This window comes from Chinchilla lanigera, unplaced genomic scaffold (assembly GCF_000276665.1).
Source record: "Chinchilla lanigera isolate Chin_1 unplaced genomic scaffold, ChiLan1.0 scaffold00031, whole genome shotgun sequence".
In the NCBI taxonomy this organism is placed as follows: Eukaryota; Metazoa; Chordata; class Mammalia; order Rodentia; family Chinchillidae; genus Chinchilla; species Chinchilla lanigera.
The window spans coordinates 11,883,920-11,905,281 of NW_004955432.1; the positions used below are offsets into that span (position 1 = coordinate 11,883,920).

At 43.7% G+C, this 21,362-nt stretch overlaps 2 protein-coding genes across 12 annotated transcripts in view; one reads left to right on the top strand and one right to left on the bottom strand.

Annotated features, from left to right (window-relative positions):
* Ppp1r9a (protein phosphatase 1, regulatory subunit 9A) overlaps positions 1-7,649 on the top strand; it is a 284,300-nt gene extending 276,651 nt beyond the window's left edge. For 8 of the 10 annotated variants that reach the window (XM_005388052.2, XM_005388054.2, XM_005388057.2 and 5 more), the window contains 2 exons: positions 376-558; positions 1,913-7,649. In XM_005388052.2, coding sequence (XP_005388109.1) covers positions 376-558; positions 1,913-2,125 — 396 coding nt within the window. In that variant the 3' untranslated portion in view covers positions 2,126-7,649. The remainder of the gene's footprint in view (positions 1-375; positions 559-1,912) is intronic. The other 2 variants (XM_005388055.2, XM_005388056.2) reach the window with 1 other exon arrangement.
* Positions 7,650-9,553: 1,904 nt separating this feature from the next.
* Positions 9,554-21,362, bottom strand: part of Pon1 (paraoxonase 1) — a 29,563-nt gene continuing 17,754 nt past the window's right edge. For both annotated transcript variants that reach the window (XM_005388062.2, XM_005388060.2), the window contains exons 6-9: positions 18,849-19,049; positions 17,285-17,366; positions 13,465-13,593; positions 9,554-9,969 (exon numbers count right to left, since the gene is read on the bottom strand). In XM_005388062.2, coding sequence (XP_005388119.1) covers positions 9,808-9,969; positions 13,465-13,593; positions 17,285-17,366; positions 18,849-19,049 — 574 coding nt within the window. In that variant the 3' untranslated portion in view covers positions 9,554-9,807. The remainder of the gene's footprint in view (positions 9,970-13,464; positions 13,594-17,284; positions 17,367-18,848; positions 19,050-21,362) is intronic.

Sequence of the window (21,362 nt, forward strand, 5' to 3'; positions counted from 1 at the left end):
TTTTCCAAAATTCTAGTGCCTTAGAATGTAGAGTGATGCATCGCATGGGGAGATTTATGAAATAATTGTTTTTTACATCAGGTAATATTTCCATAGTGTTTTAATGTATAAGTTCTCAACCTCAACACAGAGGAGTTCTTTCCATATTAAACTTCCTAAATAATGGTACTTTATTTGGGGGAATTTTTAAATTTCCATATAACTAAAACCATGTAGATAATAAGTATGTCTCTTTCTAACAGAACTAGAGCCATTATCATTTTATTGTTTTAAAATGAACGTGGCTCTAGTGGGTTAAGGAATTCCTTTTGGCAGCATAATATGAGACATAAGCATTTTGGTCCTTTAACAACACTGCGTAAATTCCTACCTCAGATCCTTGACGATGGACAGTCTCCCAAACACAGTCAGTGTCAGAGTCGGGCCGTTCATGAATGGAGTGTGCAGCAGGTTTCTCACTGGCTAATGAGCCTAAACCTGGAGCAGTATGTATCTGAATTCAGTGCCCAAAACATCACTGGAGAGCAGCTCCTGCAGTTGGATGGAAATAAACTTAAGGTAAAGAATCACACGTCTGTGTTAGGTTACCAGGTATGATTTATATTACTCATAGCGCCTGAAACGTTTCCATTAGGTCAGAGCGTTCTGCATATTTGAGAGGTAATCCTCATCCACAGCCGGCAGGAAGGACGATGTCTCATTTCTTGGTAGGAAGTGAAGTTTCAGAAAACCCCCGTTCTGATTCAGACGGTAGCTGCGGATGACGCGCTCCATTGCTTCACCTGGCAGCACATGGCCCGTGTATTAACTCTACTTCTTTCCTATGTGGTGTGGGTGTTAATAATGGCCAATATGGACTTTTCATCCCGTTAAAATTAAGACCCAGACCCATGCACCTGCCTTCCCTTGTTCGTTGCTCCTCCACACCCCTGCTCCCCACACACCACTTCAGAACCGGGATGATGCCCTCCCCAGAACTTTCCTTCCCCGAACATGTGTAGCCTGTGTCTTCCCTCCCCTCCATTGCACTCTCATTTCCACTTGTGCGGCCCATCTTTCCTAAAAACTCAGAGGGCACCCAACCCCGTGGGAAAGGGCAAATAAGATATCCAGCCAGCTCCCAGCATCCCTCCCCACTGCCTCAGCCCCCTGCTAGGCTGACGGTAGCTGAGTATCTCATGACAGCCTTGAAAAGGTTACAGATCAGTCAATAGCGTGTGAATATGAAGGCCCCATTGACAAAGCTGTCCCTGTTGGGGAGATGGATACATCCTACTGTTGGTTCTGAAGGACGTGAAACATTTAAAGTATGCAGCAGACTTCCCCTTTTGTGAACTCCAGCTTGATGGAGCAACCTCCTCATTTAATCAGCCTTCCTTGATAGGGCTGCCTGTAGGGAGAGAATGGCTAGGCATGCTGACATGAGCGTTCTTGCTCCGAAGATGTTTTTGGTTCTCATTGTAAACGAACACACTGGCAGAAGGAAAGCCACGTCCGTTCTCCCCGCCCTTCTTAGAGCCCTGCGTGGCAGCAGGTGCCCACCAGTTACCCTTTAGATATTGATGAGTGCAGCGATAATTTTCCCTGTAAAGGTCTACAGCCCAAAGGTTGGCGAAGTAGAATCACGTTCTCTTTTCATTCATTCCCTCATTAATCACCAATTCAGGAAGCGTTTTCTTAACGAGGTTTAAGGTGCATTTGCAAGGGACTTCAAAGGACACAGAAACAAAGAGCCCCGCTGTGTTCAGACCTTTACTCAGCTTATCCCGTGTGGCAGATGTAATCAGTTCTTATCTCTTCTGTCCATGTTTGAATTGGTTCAGGAGTCTGAACATACTGTGACATTAACGTCACCATAAGCAGATGGGTCTTAAGCTTTCAAATTCAGTTTACATCTCTGTTTCCTTCCTAGGCTCTTGGAATAACATCGTCCCAGGATCGAGCACTGGTCAAAAAAAAACTGAAGGAAATGAAGATGTCCCTAGAGAAAGCTCGGAAGGCCCAAGAGAAAATGGAGAAACAAAGAGAAAAGCTAAGGAGGAAGGAACAGGAGCAAATGCAGAGGAAGTCCAGAAAGGCGGAGAAGATGACATCAACTGCAGCAGAGGGTGCTGGTGAGCACTAAAGTGCCCCCTCTTCCTGTCTGCCCGTCTCCTCCAGTGGACGAAGAAGGAACTGACGTTGGGGGTAACGCTGCTCGAGGCAGACTGAGGAACCCTGTGCTGAGTGACTGCATTTTCTGCAATAGGAAAAGGCACTCTTACATTTACCCTCCAGAAATAACCCCAAGCCACCTGTGGTTTCTTAGCAAACCAGAGATCTCACTTGTGAGAGATGCAAAGTCGCTAACGCTCTCACTCTCCTACCTACCAACATCCTGTGCTGTGCTCTGCCGCTTGGAGAACCTGCCGGCAGGAGCACAGCTCCCCCTGGTGTTGCCAAGGGAGCACCCAGCACAGTCGGTGGGATCCTGAACCTGGGCAGCTGTCATGAGATCTGGGATCGGTGCTGCTCCTAGGGCTGCAGGATCCAGTCCGTGTGTGGGAGAGGCTCCCTCTCACTTCTGTGTCTGGACAGCGAGCTAGTCCCACTGTGGAAGTGTGGCTGTCCTGCCACATAATTACCTGCAGAGGTAGAGAGCACGCCTACTGTTCTGCTTGCTGGGCATCAGAAAGAGAGAAAAAATGATAGTTACTTAACTATATAGGAGAGGAAAAGCCTTAAGAATGGGTATGTGGTAATACCTTGAGTTTCTGAGGGTAACATTTATCCTCTGGATATTGCTAAAGAAAGAAAAAAGTCAGACCTTAATGCAGCTATGGCAGGTTGGGATCTGTTGTTTACTTTGCTCCCGCTGAGTGTTCAGTATTTTAGCAACACTGGCAAACATAGTACAGTTCCTCTTCTCCCCCAGCAAATTGAACAGGAGATTGATTTTTGAAGGAAACCAACATTTTCAGGTTTCTTCTCCTGGGGAACATTTCAGCTGGTCCTTCACCTGCCTATGACACAACCAGGAACTTGACACTTATTTTCTACTCAAAATTTCCCAAGTGGACTCAGTGTTTTAACAAATGTACTTTTAAGAAAAATAGAAATACCAGTTAGAGAAAAATTTAGATTTGAGTAACATTCAACCGTGGAACCATACAGAATGTTCCTGCAAAGGAAAGCTGTCAGTTGCATTTTAGAGATGTTTTGAACGGTTTCTCTGAGCCATTCTCTTCCATACCCTAGAGATTTGCGCTTACCAGTTTGTTTAAGGCAGCACATGGGTTACATCGAAGCGGTGGGAGAACTTATGCTTATTTTAAAGCCAGCGTTAAAGATTTTGGTATTTGACCAACCTGAATCGAATGCAGGAGACTGGGGCAGACGGAGGAGAAAATACACTCATCTTGAGAAATCTCAAACTATGAGGGCTTTTAAAAATGTCCTTTGTTTTGCTTCTTACGCTTACTCTCATTCTCTTTGCTGCATGAGCTCCAAAAATGAGGTCCTCACTTTCCAGTGGACACGTTTCAGGGTAAGACTTGAGGTCACAGGAGTCCTTGGGCAGGTGTTTCCCTTCCCGTGCGGCCTGGGCTGCCCGCTCTGCTCGGGGTGCTGGCCGGCGGCTCTCGAGGCCTGCGTGTAACAGAGAGTGTAAGGAAATCTTCCCCAAGTGGCCCCATTTCTCATGTTTAACGGTGTGAGCTTGTTTATTATTACTATTTTTTAATACCTGAGTCCTGGAATTAGGTCTGTCTCCTTCTCTGTGCCAGAGAACTGTGTGTTAAGCTTCAGCCCTTTTGTCATTAGGTCAGATCATTCATTTGGTCTCAAAAGTGTTGGCACAGAGCAGCACTGTGACGACCAGAGTCACTGTCACATTTTTCTGTCTGCACGAAGAAAATGCCACACCAGATACCTGTTAATATACTGAGGTATCTGGTGCTTTGCTGTTTGTTAACATCACGAGAAACCGGAAGCTGCTATTAAAAGTCAGCAGGTGTTCCCTAATGCAGAAGACTAAATTTGATTAGAAGGTTAAATTAAAGATTTAATCTTTAAAGACAAAGATTAAATTAAATTAGAAAATATCTCGTAATATTAGTGCTTGCTATTGTAAATTTTTGCAATTTTTGTTTTTCTGTGGAAAACAAAAAGTAACCTTGGACCACACTGGAAATTTCACTGTACTGATTCAAGAATGGAAATAGAAGGGCAATTATTTTATGTTTACACTTTGGTTATATTTGGAAATTTATGTATATATTGGAAATGTCTGTAAGTGTGTCTCTGCCCATAATTTATGATCTGTTGTATTTTCTTAAATGTATAGTATTGTTCCTTATTATAACTTTATTTGTATACTTCCTTGTTCAGATTAATATCCAACTGAAATGTTACAAATCACATTCTTGGTCCTCGGATTATTTAGTTGGTGTTGTAACCATTTTGATTTTAATTAAATTACAGCAGTCTTAAGTATACGAGTTCATTTAACCTCAGTACTTAAAACTGCTGGACTTGTAAAAGGCACTTGATGTGATTGCCCGGCAAAGGCCAAAATGTAAACTGATGGTTACAAAGTGAAGGACCTCAGATCTTGTAAGCACTCTGTTTTCCTATTATTTCTCTCCGTGGTTGTAGTGCATGCCGACTGATTCAGGTTCTAATGTCTTGCACAGCTCCTACTTCAGTGCTAGTGTTTCCCAGTGTCCCTATAATTTGACACAGATTTGTCGCTTCATGAACCTTAAAGACTTTGCATTTTTTATTATCAAAAAATGACCATAAAGGGAATACGTGATTACTTTGAAATATATTGTAGGAAAGAACAGCTCAGCATGGCTCCGCCAATAGCCAGAGGTGTTTTGGGGCCCATGGGCCACGCTTTGGAGGGAAGGGTGTGTGGGGAGACCGGGCTGTAGACAGGGAGCGCGGTGGGAATGGTGTGTGGGCAGGTTCCGCGGAGTAGCTTTACAGCAGGTTACTCTGCTTGAGGCTGTTAAAGTACTGCTGTTATGCAGTGGCCCCTCTCTCTTCAGCTGGTGCACAGTGGGGATGTCTGTCCCGTGCTCTTTTGCTGTTGGGAGCAAAATGGAAAGAAGGGCCATGAGAACAGGTTGGCCCCAGCCGCTACCTGTGAACTAGGGTCATTTAACTAGAAATCCTGAAATACTCCAGGCCCAGGCTACAAGAATGTCCACAAGTCATTTGATCAAGCAACACAGCCTTGAGGATTTTTGCTGATGAGAAAGGAACCTCCTGAGTGATCCTTGTGCAGTAAGATTAACATATTCTTGAAAGTTACATTCTAAGAAGGTAAATGGAAATTGCATTTAGGCAGATATTTTAAATCATTTATAACCATGGAAGGTTAGAATAGACTGAACTTCCAAGGACAATGTTAACCAGTGTGTCCAGGAAAATTCTGGAGGAAAGAGTCCCAACACTTGGGAAAGAAATGTCTGTACTTTGGAAATGTTTGAGCCATTTCATTACATAGAGATATTTTAAAACTAGCAAATTGTACTTGAGTAACTCCAGGTATTCTCCGTGGAACTAGAGCCCAGGGGCGTGCTGCTGGGACAGATAAGCAGTCATTGATGTGTGTGTGACTTGCTTGAGCGCTCAGACTAAAAAGATAAACTGGAAATGAAAAGCCCACCTTTTCCATTTCTTTCTAATTCACTTTTAGCCAAGGACCTCCCTGTGCACAGCTCTAAGGCTAATTATTTAAGGATGAGGGACAGAAGTAATATGTTCATACTTTCTACCAGAATTGTTCTCATCACACTAGGGCAAGGGAGGGCACACACTCAAAAGAATGCAGTATGGTAGGAAATCTAAACATGCTCAGATGTCTGCTCCTGAAAACCAGCCTAGGTATGTTGGCAGATTTTGTGCGCTTTTGTTTTGAGTATTTTAAAGTCTCAGGAAATACAGGCTTGATCCAAAACACTTGGGGGAGAAAACACATTTTAAGTAGCAGCATAGACTAAGCCCAACTGAGAAGCCGGAGGGAAGAGAAAATAGTTACAAATTAAATTCCTCCTGGGAAGTAAGAGCAAGTCCTATCGATGGTAGGTAGAAGGTCCTTCTGTGCTCGTACGTGGGCATCGGTGGGTTTGTGGAGCAGATGATTAGTATTGGAAGGTTCACATATGGGAGTGGGGCCCGAGCACAGCCTAGGACCCAGATCCTCAGAGGAGGGAAGGAAGAAAACACGATGCTTCCCAGTCCTTGGCCCCAAGCCCAGAACCACTTGGGAATCGGTAGTGAAAGTTAGGTAAGGGATAAGAGAACAACCGATAATTTCTCAATAACGTGCATGCCATTTGTGTAGCGCTTCAGAATTACGTATGTGTGAATATATCTCCCACCCTACACGTGTACATCACAATCCCATGGCATAAAAACACCTAATCTGGAGCCTGGTAATGGCACTTAGGACCCTGAGCTGTAACCATAGCCTTACTGCCACTTTTTGTGACGTCTGTACTTTGAATAGCCCTTTGATTTTAAGATTTTTTAATTGTAAGTATTACTACTAAACGCTGTTACCCTTCTACATGTCCAAATATTTTGATAAAACTGATTGATCAGATACTTGGTATTTTAGTAAGATAAAACTTCAAGTGTTTGCTTAATGCTTTCATGTCAGCATTGCACTTTTATGAGTTAGAGCTCAGAAGATATTTATGCAGCGTTTTAACTGTGGACCACAGTTTTCTTGGCTAAAAATTGCACTACGTTCTTGTGCGTTGACTTCTAAGATGACGTCAGTAGCTGTAATGCTAAAATCACTACTGCCTCTGCTGGCGGTGTAGCCATCATTAAATGACCATTTATTTACTGATTGTGCCAAATAATGGCATTTTGGTCATTCAATGCTGAGTAATGGCATTTTGGTTGTCACCAAAAATAAACCAAATGGTTGTGAGTGTGTGTTGTTGGAAGGTGTACACTGCTGTTTCGTTCAGCTCTTTGAGTCATACACCTAGGTTTTCTGTTCAGGATTTAATCATTCAAATAGTTGGCCAGAATAGGCTACCTGAAAATGTCAAGAAGAGGCACTCCAGCGTACATACCACCTCCCAACAGCATCAGATTTAGTTAGTGCTTAGTGAGATTCCTTCAGTGTATATGTGTATGCTTTCCTCAGTATTATTTAATGTCGGAACTACTGCTTTTGTGTTTTTACTGGTGTTGCAGTTAAACCACTAGCACACCTGCTACGTATTACTAACAAAATGGGCAGCTGAAAAGTAAGGGAGAAAAATTTCTGTTCTGTAAGGATTTGATTTGCTTTCTTTTTTCTTGACCACTAAAGGAAAAGAATTGTTTGAAAATAACTTTGAGTCCAAAAAGTATGGGCTGCATGTTACCTGAAACTTTTAGTTTGTTCACTGCTCATTTGCATGGAAGAGGCGATAGTGCCCGAATTGTTCTCTTGTGCTTGGTTAATATGTATTGTTTCAAAGGACATTCCTTTCGCTTTTGTTTTCAGAGATATTCAGAGCAAAATATAACAGTGGTCCTTTATTTTCTGAACAATCTAAAAATACCTGTGATTCAGTTTAATTTGTTAGTGTAAATAAACCTCTTGCCAATGAGTATTATTGTTAAGACGACGAATGCAATAAAAAGAGAAATACGGAGATCTGTTGTAATTTCTTTTTTCCTCTTCCATTTTCACCTTCAACTAAAACAGTCTTTGACGGGGTAAACCTATATCAGCTGTTAAAACACGTCCATCAGTCAAGAGCAAAGTGCATATTTTTCATGGAAATAAAACCAAAAATAAATTTTAACTCTAGTACAGTGTAAATCGGCAGCTAGAATTACATTTGAAAGCACAACCATAGAACTGGGCAGAAAGTTAAAAGAGCAAAGCCTCCAGTCGGAGTGCCCTCGGCCGTCTTTCTCTTCCCCCGTGGCGGCTTTACCATCAAGGGTTCTGAGGCCCATCAGCCTGGAGAAGGTCTGTGACGGTCCGTGAGGCTCTGAGCCTCACGCAGCGAAGGGCAGGCTAAGCAAGAGGCAGCCCGCCCTAGAGCACCGGGTTATTTAAAGAGTTTTATTCCTACAACCTTCAAGGTTTGGTATAGCAGATGATCCATATTAATGTCATTCCTTGCCACACTCACTCAGAGACTAAACTTTTGACAACTTCGGAGAGTGAAATGTGTGCTCTAAATGTACCCGGCACCCCAGCAGCCCTACTCAGCACAGTACGTGAATGAGGCCATTTCCTCTGGTGTGCGTTAGACAGTTCATAGCCAAGGTGTGTTCCTTTCGAATGAATTTGAAGGTATGCTACGTGAAACTGGACAGAAGAAGAATATTTTACTGCACACGTTACAGCGGCGAACTACTCAAGGAATTCTTTTTAAAGGAAATGCGCGGCAGGGTTTTCCGAAACACCCCACTCCTTGATAGTTACAGACAGGACCTGTGCGTCCAGCTTCCTGGGTTGAGGCCAGATAGTACCACTGACCGACGGCACGCGGCAGGATGCTCGCTGAGACCGGGAGTACCCTGAATCCTGACACAGGAAAGTGCCTTTTATCAAAACAGCATCTTTTTATCACTTTCAAACAGTAGGTTTTAAACACTTATTCCTACCCAAATGGTGACGTCACATTTTGTTTGCATTTCTCAGAAGATAGCCAAAGGTCCTTGTTGATCTTTTCTGTTTGTTTACCTTTGTATTTTTTTCTCAGCCTTCCCAGCTAGTTAGAACAGAAAACAATTCAACAATTAGCTAGAGGCACTAAGCGCTCTAGCTTCTGGGCTTTGTCTGTGTCCGCTTGTTGAATGAGCAAACTTCCCTCTTTATCCAGGCCAATGACATTAAAACGTGCAAGTGGTGCTGAGGTAACAGACATCGTCCTCAGGTGTGACAGTGCTCCCAAGAATGTTAGGCCTTTCCTACATGCCACTGCCACAGGGGTCTCAGAAGAGCCAGAGGGGAGTGGGAGGGGGAGCGATGAGGTTCCTGCTGCCTGAGAAAGTCACAGCACACACTCAGTCCTGGTCCACGTTCCCCAGACTCACACAGAATCCGTGGAAGGGCCTGGGCGGTAGAAAACTGCCCACATCGTGCTGGCCAGGAAGCAGGGAGAAGCCAGGCACAAGAACGCGCCCTTCCGGGTCACCCAGTCACCCTTCTCTCCCGACCAGCCCCCCGCCTGGGAGCATTGTTAGCTCTGGCGCCCCCGTGGTTCAGTCGCCCTTCAAAGCCCCACCTCTGGGGGACACCTGCCTAGAAACCGTAACAAAGTCTCAGGGTGCTGGTGTGGCCCATGGCTTTGCTGAGTAGGGCTGCTGGGGGGCCGGGTACATTTAGAGCACACATTTCACTCTCCAATAAGCGACCTGGAGTCCCCAAGTAAGGACTAACGGTGTCGTGACACACAGACTCATCCTGATCGCCTGTTTTCTGAAGGGGAACTACCAAGGCAGCAGTATAACTTACTCCTGTACTTTTTTTTAGGGAATACATGTTCTGGGGAAAGGATTTTTTGACTCACATACAATGAAATTATTTAAGAGCTGACAATTGGTACAACAAATTGAACCATTTTAATGAAAAGGATCTTTGATTGACAAGTGAGGTTTTCGAGTGTTCCTAGGTTAAATTGATAACGCACTCTCAAAATGCCAGGCTGTCCAGATGTGGTCCCGGCCACACAGCACTTCCGCGCCTCTTGACATTCACACTTAGCGTCCACCTTCTGACGCTGCCAGGGTTGCAGTGGCCGCTTAGACGCGTAGAGGCTAACGTGGGCTTGCCGCAGCTGCCGGTGCGCCGGGCTACTGGAGCTCACAGTGCAGCGCCTTGTGGAACACTGTGCCGATGAGCAGTTTCCCTTTGTACACAGAGGCCACCGTGCTGCCCTGCAGGGCGCTCCCGTTCTCTGCATAAACCACCGTCACTGTGGGGTCTTCCGTTAGAATGTTCTGGATTCGGATCACCTGCGAAAGAAATACCAGGGAGCTAATTAGCTTTGAAAGTCACTTCAAACAACTACAAGGTTATTTCTCCGTAACAAACCGTGTATCTGTAACCGCATAAATCATACTTTGTTCCAAAATCACTCTGTATTTGGGTACCTGTTTCCTCGTTTGGAAACAGGCTATGATCTTGCACAGTGGCAGGAAGTCCGCAGCGCAGCCCCATGAGGGAGAAGGAGTGCGCCGCGGATATGTGGGGTGGGGGGAGTGTGACTCAGCCTCCGCCAAATGGCGTCCATGCAGGAACTTGGGTCTGTTTTTGTATACTTTCAAGTAAGCTCAGAATATAGAACCTTTTCTTTTTCTTTTTTTTTCTTTTTTTTTTTTTTTTTGGTTTTTCTCCGGTACCGGGAACCGAACTCATGACCTTGCGCTTGCCAGGCAGGCGCTTTGCCGCTGAGCTAAATCCCCAGCCCCTGGGTCTGTTTTTGTATACTTTCAAGTAAGCTCAGAATATAGAACCTTTTCTTAATGCTTGGTCTTTAAATACAGGCAATTAAAGGAAAAAACCCATGCATAACTCCCCCACACAACTGCTGTGTTCCACACTCATCCATCCCTCTGACTGTAAGGTCCCATCTCTAAATGTACAAGATTTGCTAAAAGTTCGGTTCCCTCCATTTAGTTGCGAATTTGACTGCAGCATTAGCAATGCTGTAATGTCATGTAATATGTACTGTATTAAACAGCTAACATTTGATCTTCATGGCTGACAAAAATAGCAATGCCATATAATTCAACCTAATGTGAAAGGCGTTTTACTGAGGCAGGAGGACTAGGTCATGTCTTGGATCTGTCACATTTCTTTCTTGTCTGAAAACGAAATGGGTGAAAGTGGATTATTTCTAAATTCCCCATCAATGAGAATAAAATACAGTAACTTAAAAAAAGGGTACCTACATCACAAAACAAACATGGCTGCCGAGGAAGGCCAGCGTGGGAACACAATGAGCCATTCAAAACGACCTCTGCAGCAGCTGGCACCAAAGACACATTTCTTAAGAAATTGCTGGAATATTATCCTGTAGCAGTTACTTACAGGGAAATAGATGATGGTGCACCTTGGCTTAACTAAGCCTCCTGATAATAAAACTAAATCACTCTTCTATGGGGCAGTGCATTAGATAATGGATTGTTATTACTTTTGCTACTCTTTACCGGATCCATCTCTAGAAAGGAAATACCTTTTTTCTGGGACAACAAACTGAGTCCATGTTATAGCAAATGGCCCAAACTCACCAAATGAGCTAACGAGCCAGGAAAAATTAGACTAAACATTCTGCTAAGTTCTGAACCATGAATACTGGGTGGCATACGTTTCTCCAGTTCTATTAAACATCCATTCAGCACTCCTGATAGCTAAAAACCAGCAGAAGGCGCAAAGAATTGTTATTAAACATTATCACAATTTTCTGTAAACCTGGATCACAAAGACATGAAGGCAATAATTTAACAGGAAATACATATTTGACTTTTTTATTCAAGAGAGACGGTCTTTTCCTTTTGGGAAAATGAAAATGACTTTAAAACAGCTTTAAAAATACTCAACAGTAAACAAAATGTTAGTATGAATTTGATGTAAATAACAAGTATAATTAGTACACATAGGAAATTCAAAACAGAAAACCCCAGGTGAGTCATGGTTAAGTATTTAAATATCTATGGCATAATGAGTTTAAATTCTTACTTGCCCTGCAAAGTCATCTGCTACATAAAGACCATGGCCTCAACAAGGGGTCTTTGAGTAGCAGTTTAACTAAGGTGGAAATGGATTTTTTCTAAGCCAAAATAAATTCCAGGAGGTGGTTTATCTCCCCATTCTTCAGGAACTGTCTGCAGAGAATGGCCAATTTTGCTTGAGGACTGGTCCCTGGTATTGATTTGTACATATGTAGTCAGCTCTCTGTATCCAAAAGTTTCACATCTGCAGATCCAAACAGCCGTAAATGAAAAATATTTGGGGAAAAAATTACATCTGTACGAACACCTTTGTCTCCTCATTGTTCCCTAAATTATGCAGAATTGCATAGCACAACAGTATTACGTAGCACTTGTATTAGGTATTGTAAGTAATGTAGCATGAATTAAAATATCCAGGAGATTGCATGTGAGTTATATGCAAATACCACACCATTTTACACAAGGTACCTGGGACCTGGGGGTTTTGTGACCATGAGGGGATCTTGGATCCAAACCATCAAAGATACTGAGGTTGGCTCTACTGACACCCCGGACGGGGCGTTGTAACAGGAACATAAGCCCCAAGTGCAGTTAAGCCATAGCTGCATGGCATGTTACGTTGTTTTAAAAAACTGGGTTCCTGCGGCAGAGAGTTTCGCTACTGACATAGAGGTGTGGACCACATGTGGAGCGGGACCCTGTTCTGACTTACCGGAGGCCTGCTTGGGGAGGAGCTTCCGGTTTTTCCTGCCACTGGCAGCAGCGGTAGGGATGGAAAAGCAGAAGGAGTGAGGGCATGTTCCAATGTAGAACCAAAATGCCCCCAAGAGTCTCACATATTCAGAGGTGGGGCTTTGAGGAGGGGACTGGATGGCTGGGGTGCTCTGTGCATCCGTGGATGTCCGCCATTGAATTCATAGCTCAATGTGCTGTTGGGAGGTGGCACCTGGTCGGAGAGCCCTCTCCTCCCTTCTCTCTCTGCTTCCTGGCCTTTCCTGGCCCTGAGCAGCTTTGTCTCACTATACCCTTCTGCCATGACATCTCTGCCTTGGAACCAGGCTCCCAAGGACCGGAACTGAGCCATGTTAAATTTCTCCTAAGTTGTCGGTGTCAGGTACTGTGTCTCAGCAACTGGAAAGTAAGTGACTAAGATGGGGTACTTATGCTCCAGCCTGCACCCCTGTAGTGTCACCACTGGTTGGCTACATCCCTCAGGCAGGGGCCGGATTCCTCTCAGAGGACCCTCTCCACACTCCACTCCCCCTCCCTACATTTTTTTAGTGTTAGGGACTGAACCCAGAGCCTCATGCATGCCAGGCAGGCACTGTACCACTAAGCTATGCCCCTCTCAGTCTGGCTTCGGTATCACTTCCTGCCCCCTTTTCACCTCTGGTACTGAATTATCCCTGGCTGATGTCCCTATGCTCCGGCTGTGTCTTGTAGGCAATCCTTTCATTCAACTCCTCTCAAACTCCGCAGTTTAAGTGGCTCATCTGTTTTCTGCCTAGACACTGACTAAAATACCTCCAAAATTCCTTTATGTTTCTAGTCATCTAGATCATCTTTTCCATGTCCCCTCTTTTATTGAGAGGGGAAGAGTGCTTGGGGCTGGGTATTTAGCTCAGCGGCACAGCGCCTGCTTGGCAAGCGTGAGGTCGTGAGTTTGATTCCCAGTACCAGAAGAAAAACAAAAAGACAGGAAGAGATAAGAATTTTTGGCTGAAAAAACAACAGCTAAAAATACATACAGTGAGCCAGGTCACTGGTCACACTAACCTCTGAGGCAGGAGGGTTCTCCGAGTCGTAGAAGAAGATCTTCATGCCGTTGGGATGGCAACCAACCCAAAGGTCCCCCGTCACAGGGTCCACAGATATGTTATCCACGAGCGTGTCAAAGTCGAGTGACTTCCAAGATTAAAAGCAAGGAGAGAACAAAAGAGAGAAAGGGAGGGAAAATCGTGAAGTGACTCACCAGTATGTCAGAGAGACTCTCTCACGCTCATCTCTCTCCTGCTTCCAGGGGTAAAACTCTGCCCCATTTCAGTAGCACTCAGGAAACCCTCTGGCCTTCCCTTTACGCTAGTATTTTGTCAGATTCCATGAAAGATGAGGGTAGGGTGTTCGGAAAGTAAAGACGGTTAAAAATTGAATGAAATCATTTGTACTAACATGGATGTGTGTGAACCTATCACCGTACCAAAAAAAAATTAAGTGTGGCATGAAACGGTTGTTTCTGAAATCTCATATGGAGATGAGTTTTCACAAACAGCAAAGAAAGGTAGATTTGTTTCTGAGGAGGACGTAGATGAAATGTGAGTTATTTCATGGCTAATCATAGGCTGTGCAGCCAGAGAAGAAATGATCACCCCGGGTCTAATTTTTGCCTGGGAGTTGAGGAAAAGTTTGTTTTTCGCTTTCCTGATATAGTTCAACTCCCTGTTCTTCGGCTGTTTATTCTCTAAATATAAGTTGCAAGCAGGCAATGCCTGCACAGATTGCTGTCCAGGGTTTGTACCAGGATCATAAATAATACCAATGATTCTTCAGTCTGCCATTCGTCATCTTGGCTGCTTTCTCCTGGAAAGAAATCCCATCTATTTGTTTACCTCTAACTCCCATCAGAGGAACAATAGCTACCGTGTACCTCAGAGTTCAGCCTACCTAGGTGCTTGGGGGCGCAGTAAATAACCAGCTGTGACTCACTGCGGAGGCCAGAGTGGGCAGGCAGCTGAAGTGAGCCACCGCTGCCCTTTGCTTCCTACTCAAAAATGAGAGCTGTCCCTGTGTCCGCATGGGGATTTGACGCTCAATCCATGCAGCAGAGCCTCAATCTCACCATCACGCGGGCCTGTCATTCTTTAGCCTGGAAACAAACAAGGCTGGCCAAAGGAGGCAGCCGAGCAAGCATCTGGGCTTTCTGCAGCCCGGAACCACAATCTTTCCAGGTGTCAGCACCTACGCTGTTGTGATGAGTTTCTGTAAGTGAAGAAATGAGCGTCTCTGCTATTTCGTTTGGAAGGGGCACAGCCAATGGGTGGATCTCATGGTGGATGAAAGCCTGCTGGCATGACAGTTGCAAGTGGGCCTGGAAGTTCACAGAAGCCCGGGGTCTCATCACCCAACATAGAAATACTGAGCCCTTTGAGCACCAGTGTGTGTGGCTTCCACAAAGGAAGAGCCAGTAGTCCATCAGGGAGCCCATTCCCAGTCTGGAAATGAACTCTGGTTGTTAAGGCTTGAGTATAGACCCTTCCAAGGCTCATGCCCTCATAGGCGGGGCTTTTCAGAGGTGGCTGGGTCTAGAGTGTGGGATGCTGGGATTAAGTGTTTGTGATTACTAAATTCATCTACTGTTGGTGTGTGTATAATGGGAAGGCCCTCCGTGAGTGTGAGGACGACGTGCCCTGAGGGCTTACAAACTGGATAGACTATGAGAGACAGAAAGAGGACTGCTGTTAAGTGAAATAAGACACACAGCTTAAATACTGCATAATTTCTCTTCTATGAAAACTCAAAACATAAATAAAGAGCTAAATAAAAGGTAGATTATAGAAAATATGGAGACAGATATTTTGCAAAAGGGAAGGGGGAAGAGGAGAGGATATGGAAGGAGAGGGAAACGGGGTGAAAAAATAGAACTGAGATATGTCATGTACGTGTATTAATTCTTCACAGTGAATATAAGCATGTACTGCAAACATGCGCTAATAAAACTAAAATTAACACTAAAAAAGTACAATGTCTGATACAGAGGAAAAACAGCACATTTGTAATGTTGTGACACTTTGTGCATTTACCATCTCCACCATCTTCCTCTAGAATTTTTAATGATCCCAAACTGAAACTCTGTAACCATTAAACTGATGCCCCCTCTTCTTTGCCCCTGGCCCAAGGTAACCTCACTCCTGTTGCCTGCTCCTATGAATTTGCCTATGCTCTGTGCTTCAGGTGGGTGAAGCCACAATATTTGTCCCTTTGTGTCGGTTATTTTCACTTAGTATCCAGGTGGAAGCCTGTATCAGGCCACCTTTCCTCTTCGAGGCTGACTAATATTCCATTGGGTAGGATCTGCCGTATTGGGCAAGACACAAAGCCATCCATGTGGCATCACAAATTTTACAATCAGCCACAACTAGTTTATCTGAAGTATTTAAGTAATAGGATCTTTCAAAAGAAAAAGGAACAGTGCATCTGAGGGGGTGGCCTCTACTAAGTTGGGTGTTCTGATGGGAGAGAGGCGTGGCCTGTTGTCAGAAGTGGAAGCCAGATCAGAAACATGCCTTGCCTTCCACCTTCCCCGGGCAGAGCAGAGACTTAGCATTCTATGCTGAGTGCTTATGGGGTTGGGTTCTATCATAGAATGCTGTAATTTTCCTTTTACCTATCATGACAACCCTGGTTGCTTTGTATTCTCTCAGTCAGTCTGAGTGTGTGAAATTCGATTTTATTTCAGCTAATACCGCAGTAGCCCTGCCATGGTCTTTAAACATGATGTTACACTGGCTCTTGCTCCGAGGTAATTTTCCAAGTGAGATCATCATGACAGCACCTCAGATATGCTGATGGGTGCAATTGGTGGTGACAGTGCTTCGTGCTGTAGGCGTGGGTGGCGGGAGAGCGGTGTCAGGGTTTTTCAGGAATAAGGGACATTTTCAGTCTCTCCTCTTTACGTCTCTGCTCTTAGTCTATCCCCTCCCGTCCCCTTCCTCCCCCTCCTTCTCAGCCCTCCCCTCTCCTCTGTGTTTTCATTCCTTCTGACTAAACCTCCGTCCTGGCCAGAACTGGTGGATGCAGGAGATGAGCCTCAGTGGTTACCAATCCTCACTACATTAACAAATATTTGATGAATCTGTCCTGGTGAAGCCCATGCCCTAGTCAGGCAGTCAGATCATAAAGAAGACATGCGTATATAAGATGTTGGCTAACAGCAAAAATGAAGCAGTAAAATGAGAGGAAATTTGTGGGGCAGGGGAGCAGGGCTCCAAGTAGATCAGGTAGCGAGGGGAGATCTCACCCAGGTGACATTTCAGCAGAGACTGGAAGGAGGTGAAAGCCACGGCCACCTAGCGGGCGGTTACTCTGAGCAGAGATGCTTTCCACACCCTGAAGCAGGGCCGTGCCGGGGGCTCCAGAACCGACCTGAGCAGGTGAGGCGTAACGGTTGGAGACAAAAGCACAGAAATGCCGGGCTCCCAGGCCCCACCACGCCATTGTGAGCGCGTGGCCTTTGTAAATGCCGTAGACAGAAGATCTATATTAAGTACAAGTTGAGGCTGTTTATTAGCTTTTTCGTTAGCATAGAGGAAGCAAGAAGAGGTGCGGGGTAGGGGGAGTGAGAAAGGAACTAGGAACACAACCCAACTTTGAAATTCACTGGAGCAGAAAGCATCAAAGTTGCACAGGCAAGCGATATGGTCTGCTGTTTTCCACGCCGCAGGTAAGCAAAAGTGAACGACAAATGAAACGATGCTGGCGACTCAACAAAGGACTGAAAAATTGGTTCCGCCCATTCCAATTAGACAATTCTTTTTTCCTCACCTTTAATTTCACAAATCTAATTATCACTCCGCAAACTTACAGTGTGAATACGTCTTACCTTCAATGGCGTTAAAGACCAATTAGCATGCTTTTCATACACGTGGATCTTGTGAGCCAGCAACTCAGCTATATAGACATACCTTCAAAGAAGCAAGAGCGACATCAAAGTGCTGGAAGTAACGCAGTTCAAGAGGTGACAGGGAGTTGTGATAACTCTTCCAATGGAGGAACTTTGGTTGGACCCTGAAAACTGGAACCCCTCTCAAAGCACACTAGTTTCTGCAAGAGCTTGATGAGTTTGCAAACCAAAGGGGTTTAATTGCCGAAAAGTTATTCCTGATGGTGGGAATCTGCTTATCCCACCAGTAGGGAAGAAACTTAGCCCCAACACCAGCACTTTGTATCTTGCTTTGTCGATACAGTGTCAAGACCCTGCTTCTGTGCCCCAGAGGACAGTGCACTCTCCCTGAGGGGGCTGCAGGAATGGCTCTTGACAACAGTCCCTTGCTTTAGCCTAGAGAAAATACAAGAGATCAAGTGCTTGGCTTGGAACAAGAGAAGTCTTCTTCCCCTCCTGTCCTGAGCTTAGGCCCAGCCCTGTGGATTTACTATTTTGTACAGGATGCAATACCATACACCATGAAGATGCCTATGGTACGCACTGCATCCCTGACCAGAGGAGAAGTGATGGCCTGACTCTCTTATTTTCACAGAGCAGGGGCCAATATGAAGAATTGAAAGCTGTATATTTGATTGTTTTAAGTGTACATCACTACGGCTCTGAAATCCTTGATGATAGGAGTTGAGGAAGAGGATGGGCGGATGGGCGTATAGATCTCTTATGTGTAAGGTGCCACCCAAAGTGTAGTTCCTAGACCTCAGACAGGTAACAGATAATAAATCAACTACATCACTTTACTGCTGAGTGAAACTGACTCTTATTTTCACAGTAAGATTTTCTTAGTGGAAGAGTGCTTTGATTTACATTTTGATACATGTTCCTTATCTTCTTCTTTAGTTATTTTTAAAAATTTTTTAAATTTTTTAAAGAGAATAAAAATAATAAAAAACATTAGAAACAACACAGAATTTCACTAAACAAGATGAGAGGCATTCAACAGTGGCTGTTATATTGCATATTGTTGTCTTTAAATTAGTTGTTCAGATTACCAGATATAAGCATGCAAAATTGGTCAAAAAAAGAAAAAGAAAAAAAGTAAGCATTAGCTGTTCCTTTCAATAGACCAGTAGAGATGCTCCTTATCTTGACATAGACCAATACTGTAGATAGAGGATAGATAGATAGATGCTACTAATCTCATTATATACCCAAAAATCTTCCTTCAAAACAAATCTGTTTGACAATACTAAATGTTTGTTATAATTTTTCCTCTTGAAACATTTTTTTCCTCAAATGAAAACACAGGATAACGTCACAAAAAACAAACATTGGAACTGATCAATCTTACTCTTTGAAAAATTAAGATTTTTACATTTTTCCTAATTTTGTCTTTCTAAGATTACATATTAAAGTATACTACATTACTTAGAAAAGAGCCATGTTCTAAAGCTATCTACCCAGAGCCTGCATAAATCCATTACATTTTAAAGAGCATACATACTTGCCATCAGGTGAGATGCTGATTCCATTTGCAAAATCAAATCCGTCTGCCACCACTTGAACAGCCTCTGGACTGTAGTAAGTAACATACGACCACGCTAAACCCAAGTACAGCTCCCAGGATCGGAAATATGGCTCAGCAAAATAGTGATCATTTGTGGCATAAAAGTGTTCTGGCCCTACGGCAACAATATCATTCACACTACAATTAAAACACACACAAAATATATAGGTGAGGGTACTGTACATCACAGGACTATGAGTTGGCTTTTATCCCCATCTAATCCAAAAATCAGGATTGGGTTGGAGTCTTTATACTAACGATGAAGGCATAGAAGTAATACGAAACCAGCTCTGTCTAGCCAATCCTCAAAGATGATAAGAAATCCTAAGAGTGATTATAGCAGTGTAACGCAACAATTCTATTGGCTATGTCTTAAAAGGAGTGTTATGGTGTAATGGTGTGTGCGTGTGTGTTTGTGCGTGTGCATACATGAACACGTGTATATGTAGAAACCCTAAATTCTTTAGCCAATATAGGAGGCAAGTAGTCAGATCAAGGTGCTCACAGGAAACTGACTCCTGTCAACCTAATGCAGAAGGCAGTGGGAAAAACATCGAACTGGCAGCTTGGAGACTTGTATTTTATTTAAAGCTTTGCTACTATTAACGGTGTGATCTTGGGGAACTCAACCCCCTCACATCTCAGGGTCTCAGTTTCCCTGTCTGTGAAAAGAGGGTGATAGACTGGTTCATCTCCCAGCCTTAAAATTTTGTGATTCTAAACTGAATAAGATGTCCATGAACAAGAGTGTCCCAAAATAGATTGCCTGGCCTTTTCTCTCTCCTATCAGGATTCTCTCTGTGTTACTGAAAGTGTAAGATATATGGGTCTATTTTTCTGCTTTAATAGGTACAATAGCAAACACATAAGTGAGTCATTCCTTGCTGATTGAGGTGATGGAAGTTCCCCGGGGCCATGATCTGAGGGAAAATTATCTTTTCTCTGCTGCACAGTGCGGAACGGGCAGCGCATCAGCTCTGACGCAGCTCTGGACTCTTGGGCAAGAAAGAGAGAAACACGCAGAGCCTCAGTTTTCTCATCTGCAAAGAGAGGTTAAATGGATTTCCCAATGTTACACAGCTCATTAGTGAAGGGCCAAGGGTCAGAATCTTAATTTGCAGAGTTGCTGCAGGAGTTACAGTGAGGCAATGCCTGCTGTCTGCTTTTCAGGGAGCCCTGACATTCGATCCTCAACCAGTGGAAGCCATGATTACTACATGAAAAATGGTCTAAGGACCGATGATTAGTCTATACAGGCTCAAGACATAGACCTATGCAATAGTTTTACTTTCTTTTCCAAAAGCACATTTCTGAAATGTGTATGTTTCACTATCATTTGCCTGTTTTTTATTAAAAATGGAGCAGAGTGGAATGGTTCAGAGCTATAGCTCTGAAATATGATGGGTTCCCTTTGAATCCTGACACTGCTATTACTGTCACACCATGGGGCCACAGCATGTCACTAAACTTGGAGCCACTTCTCTGAACTGCAGTTTTCTCTCTAGACTTTGAAAGACTGGGGTAAGAAGGAGATGAAATCCTGTGTAGGAAGACCTCGGCACCATGCCTGGCATACAACCAATGACCTATGCCAGTGCTAGTGATAAAATTAATAGTAACGTACCTGAATTATAATAAATGTAGTCATTGAAATATTAATGAAATAAACAACCATTAATTCCAAAACAAAACAAAATACAAGTGGCTAATTCTTGGGTCAAGAAAGACACATTCTTATTATTTGTGGCACTATGGTTACTTTTAACCTGGTCCTATGCTGCTAAAGATCAATATTTTTGTAACTTGCCCTGAAAAAAATACTCCAGGTCTGGGAAATTGGACACAACTCAGGGTTCCAAGATTAAATGGTGGAAAAGATAAAATAAATTTTCACTCTGGACTCAAGCTTCCAGGATTAAAAATCCTAGCTACACCATTTACTACACCATTTACTAAAAAATCCTAGCTACACCATTTACTAAAGGTGTCATCTGAGGCAGCTTAACAAATACTCTGGACTTCAAATTTTTAAAAATCCACAGTGGGTATAAAAGTAACACCTAATTAAGAAGGCATCTGCAAAAAGTCATAAAAAGAATCTGTTTAAATTGGCTAGTACAGCCACTGATTTAGAACCAAAGCTCATCAACAACAGCTATTACTACTACCATCAGCATCAGCATCAGCATCAGTATCAGCATCAGCATCACATCATCATCATCATCATCAGTATCAGCATCAGCATCACATCATCATCATCATCATCAGTAGCAGCAGCAGCAGCAGCAGCAGTAGCAGCAGCAGTCCAGCTTCTCTATTCTACATATTTTGCCCTATTTTAGATCTTAGTATTCTTTAAGTTCTTCAAGCACTCAGTGACCTCATTCTTGCTCTAGAGTACATTTGCTGAGTGTATGAATAAACTCTTCTACCCCAATCTGTTCTCTAAAC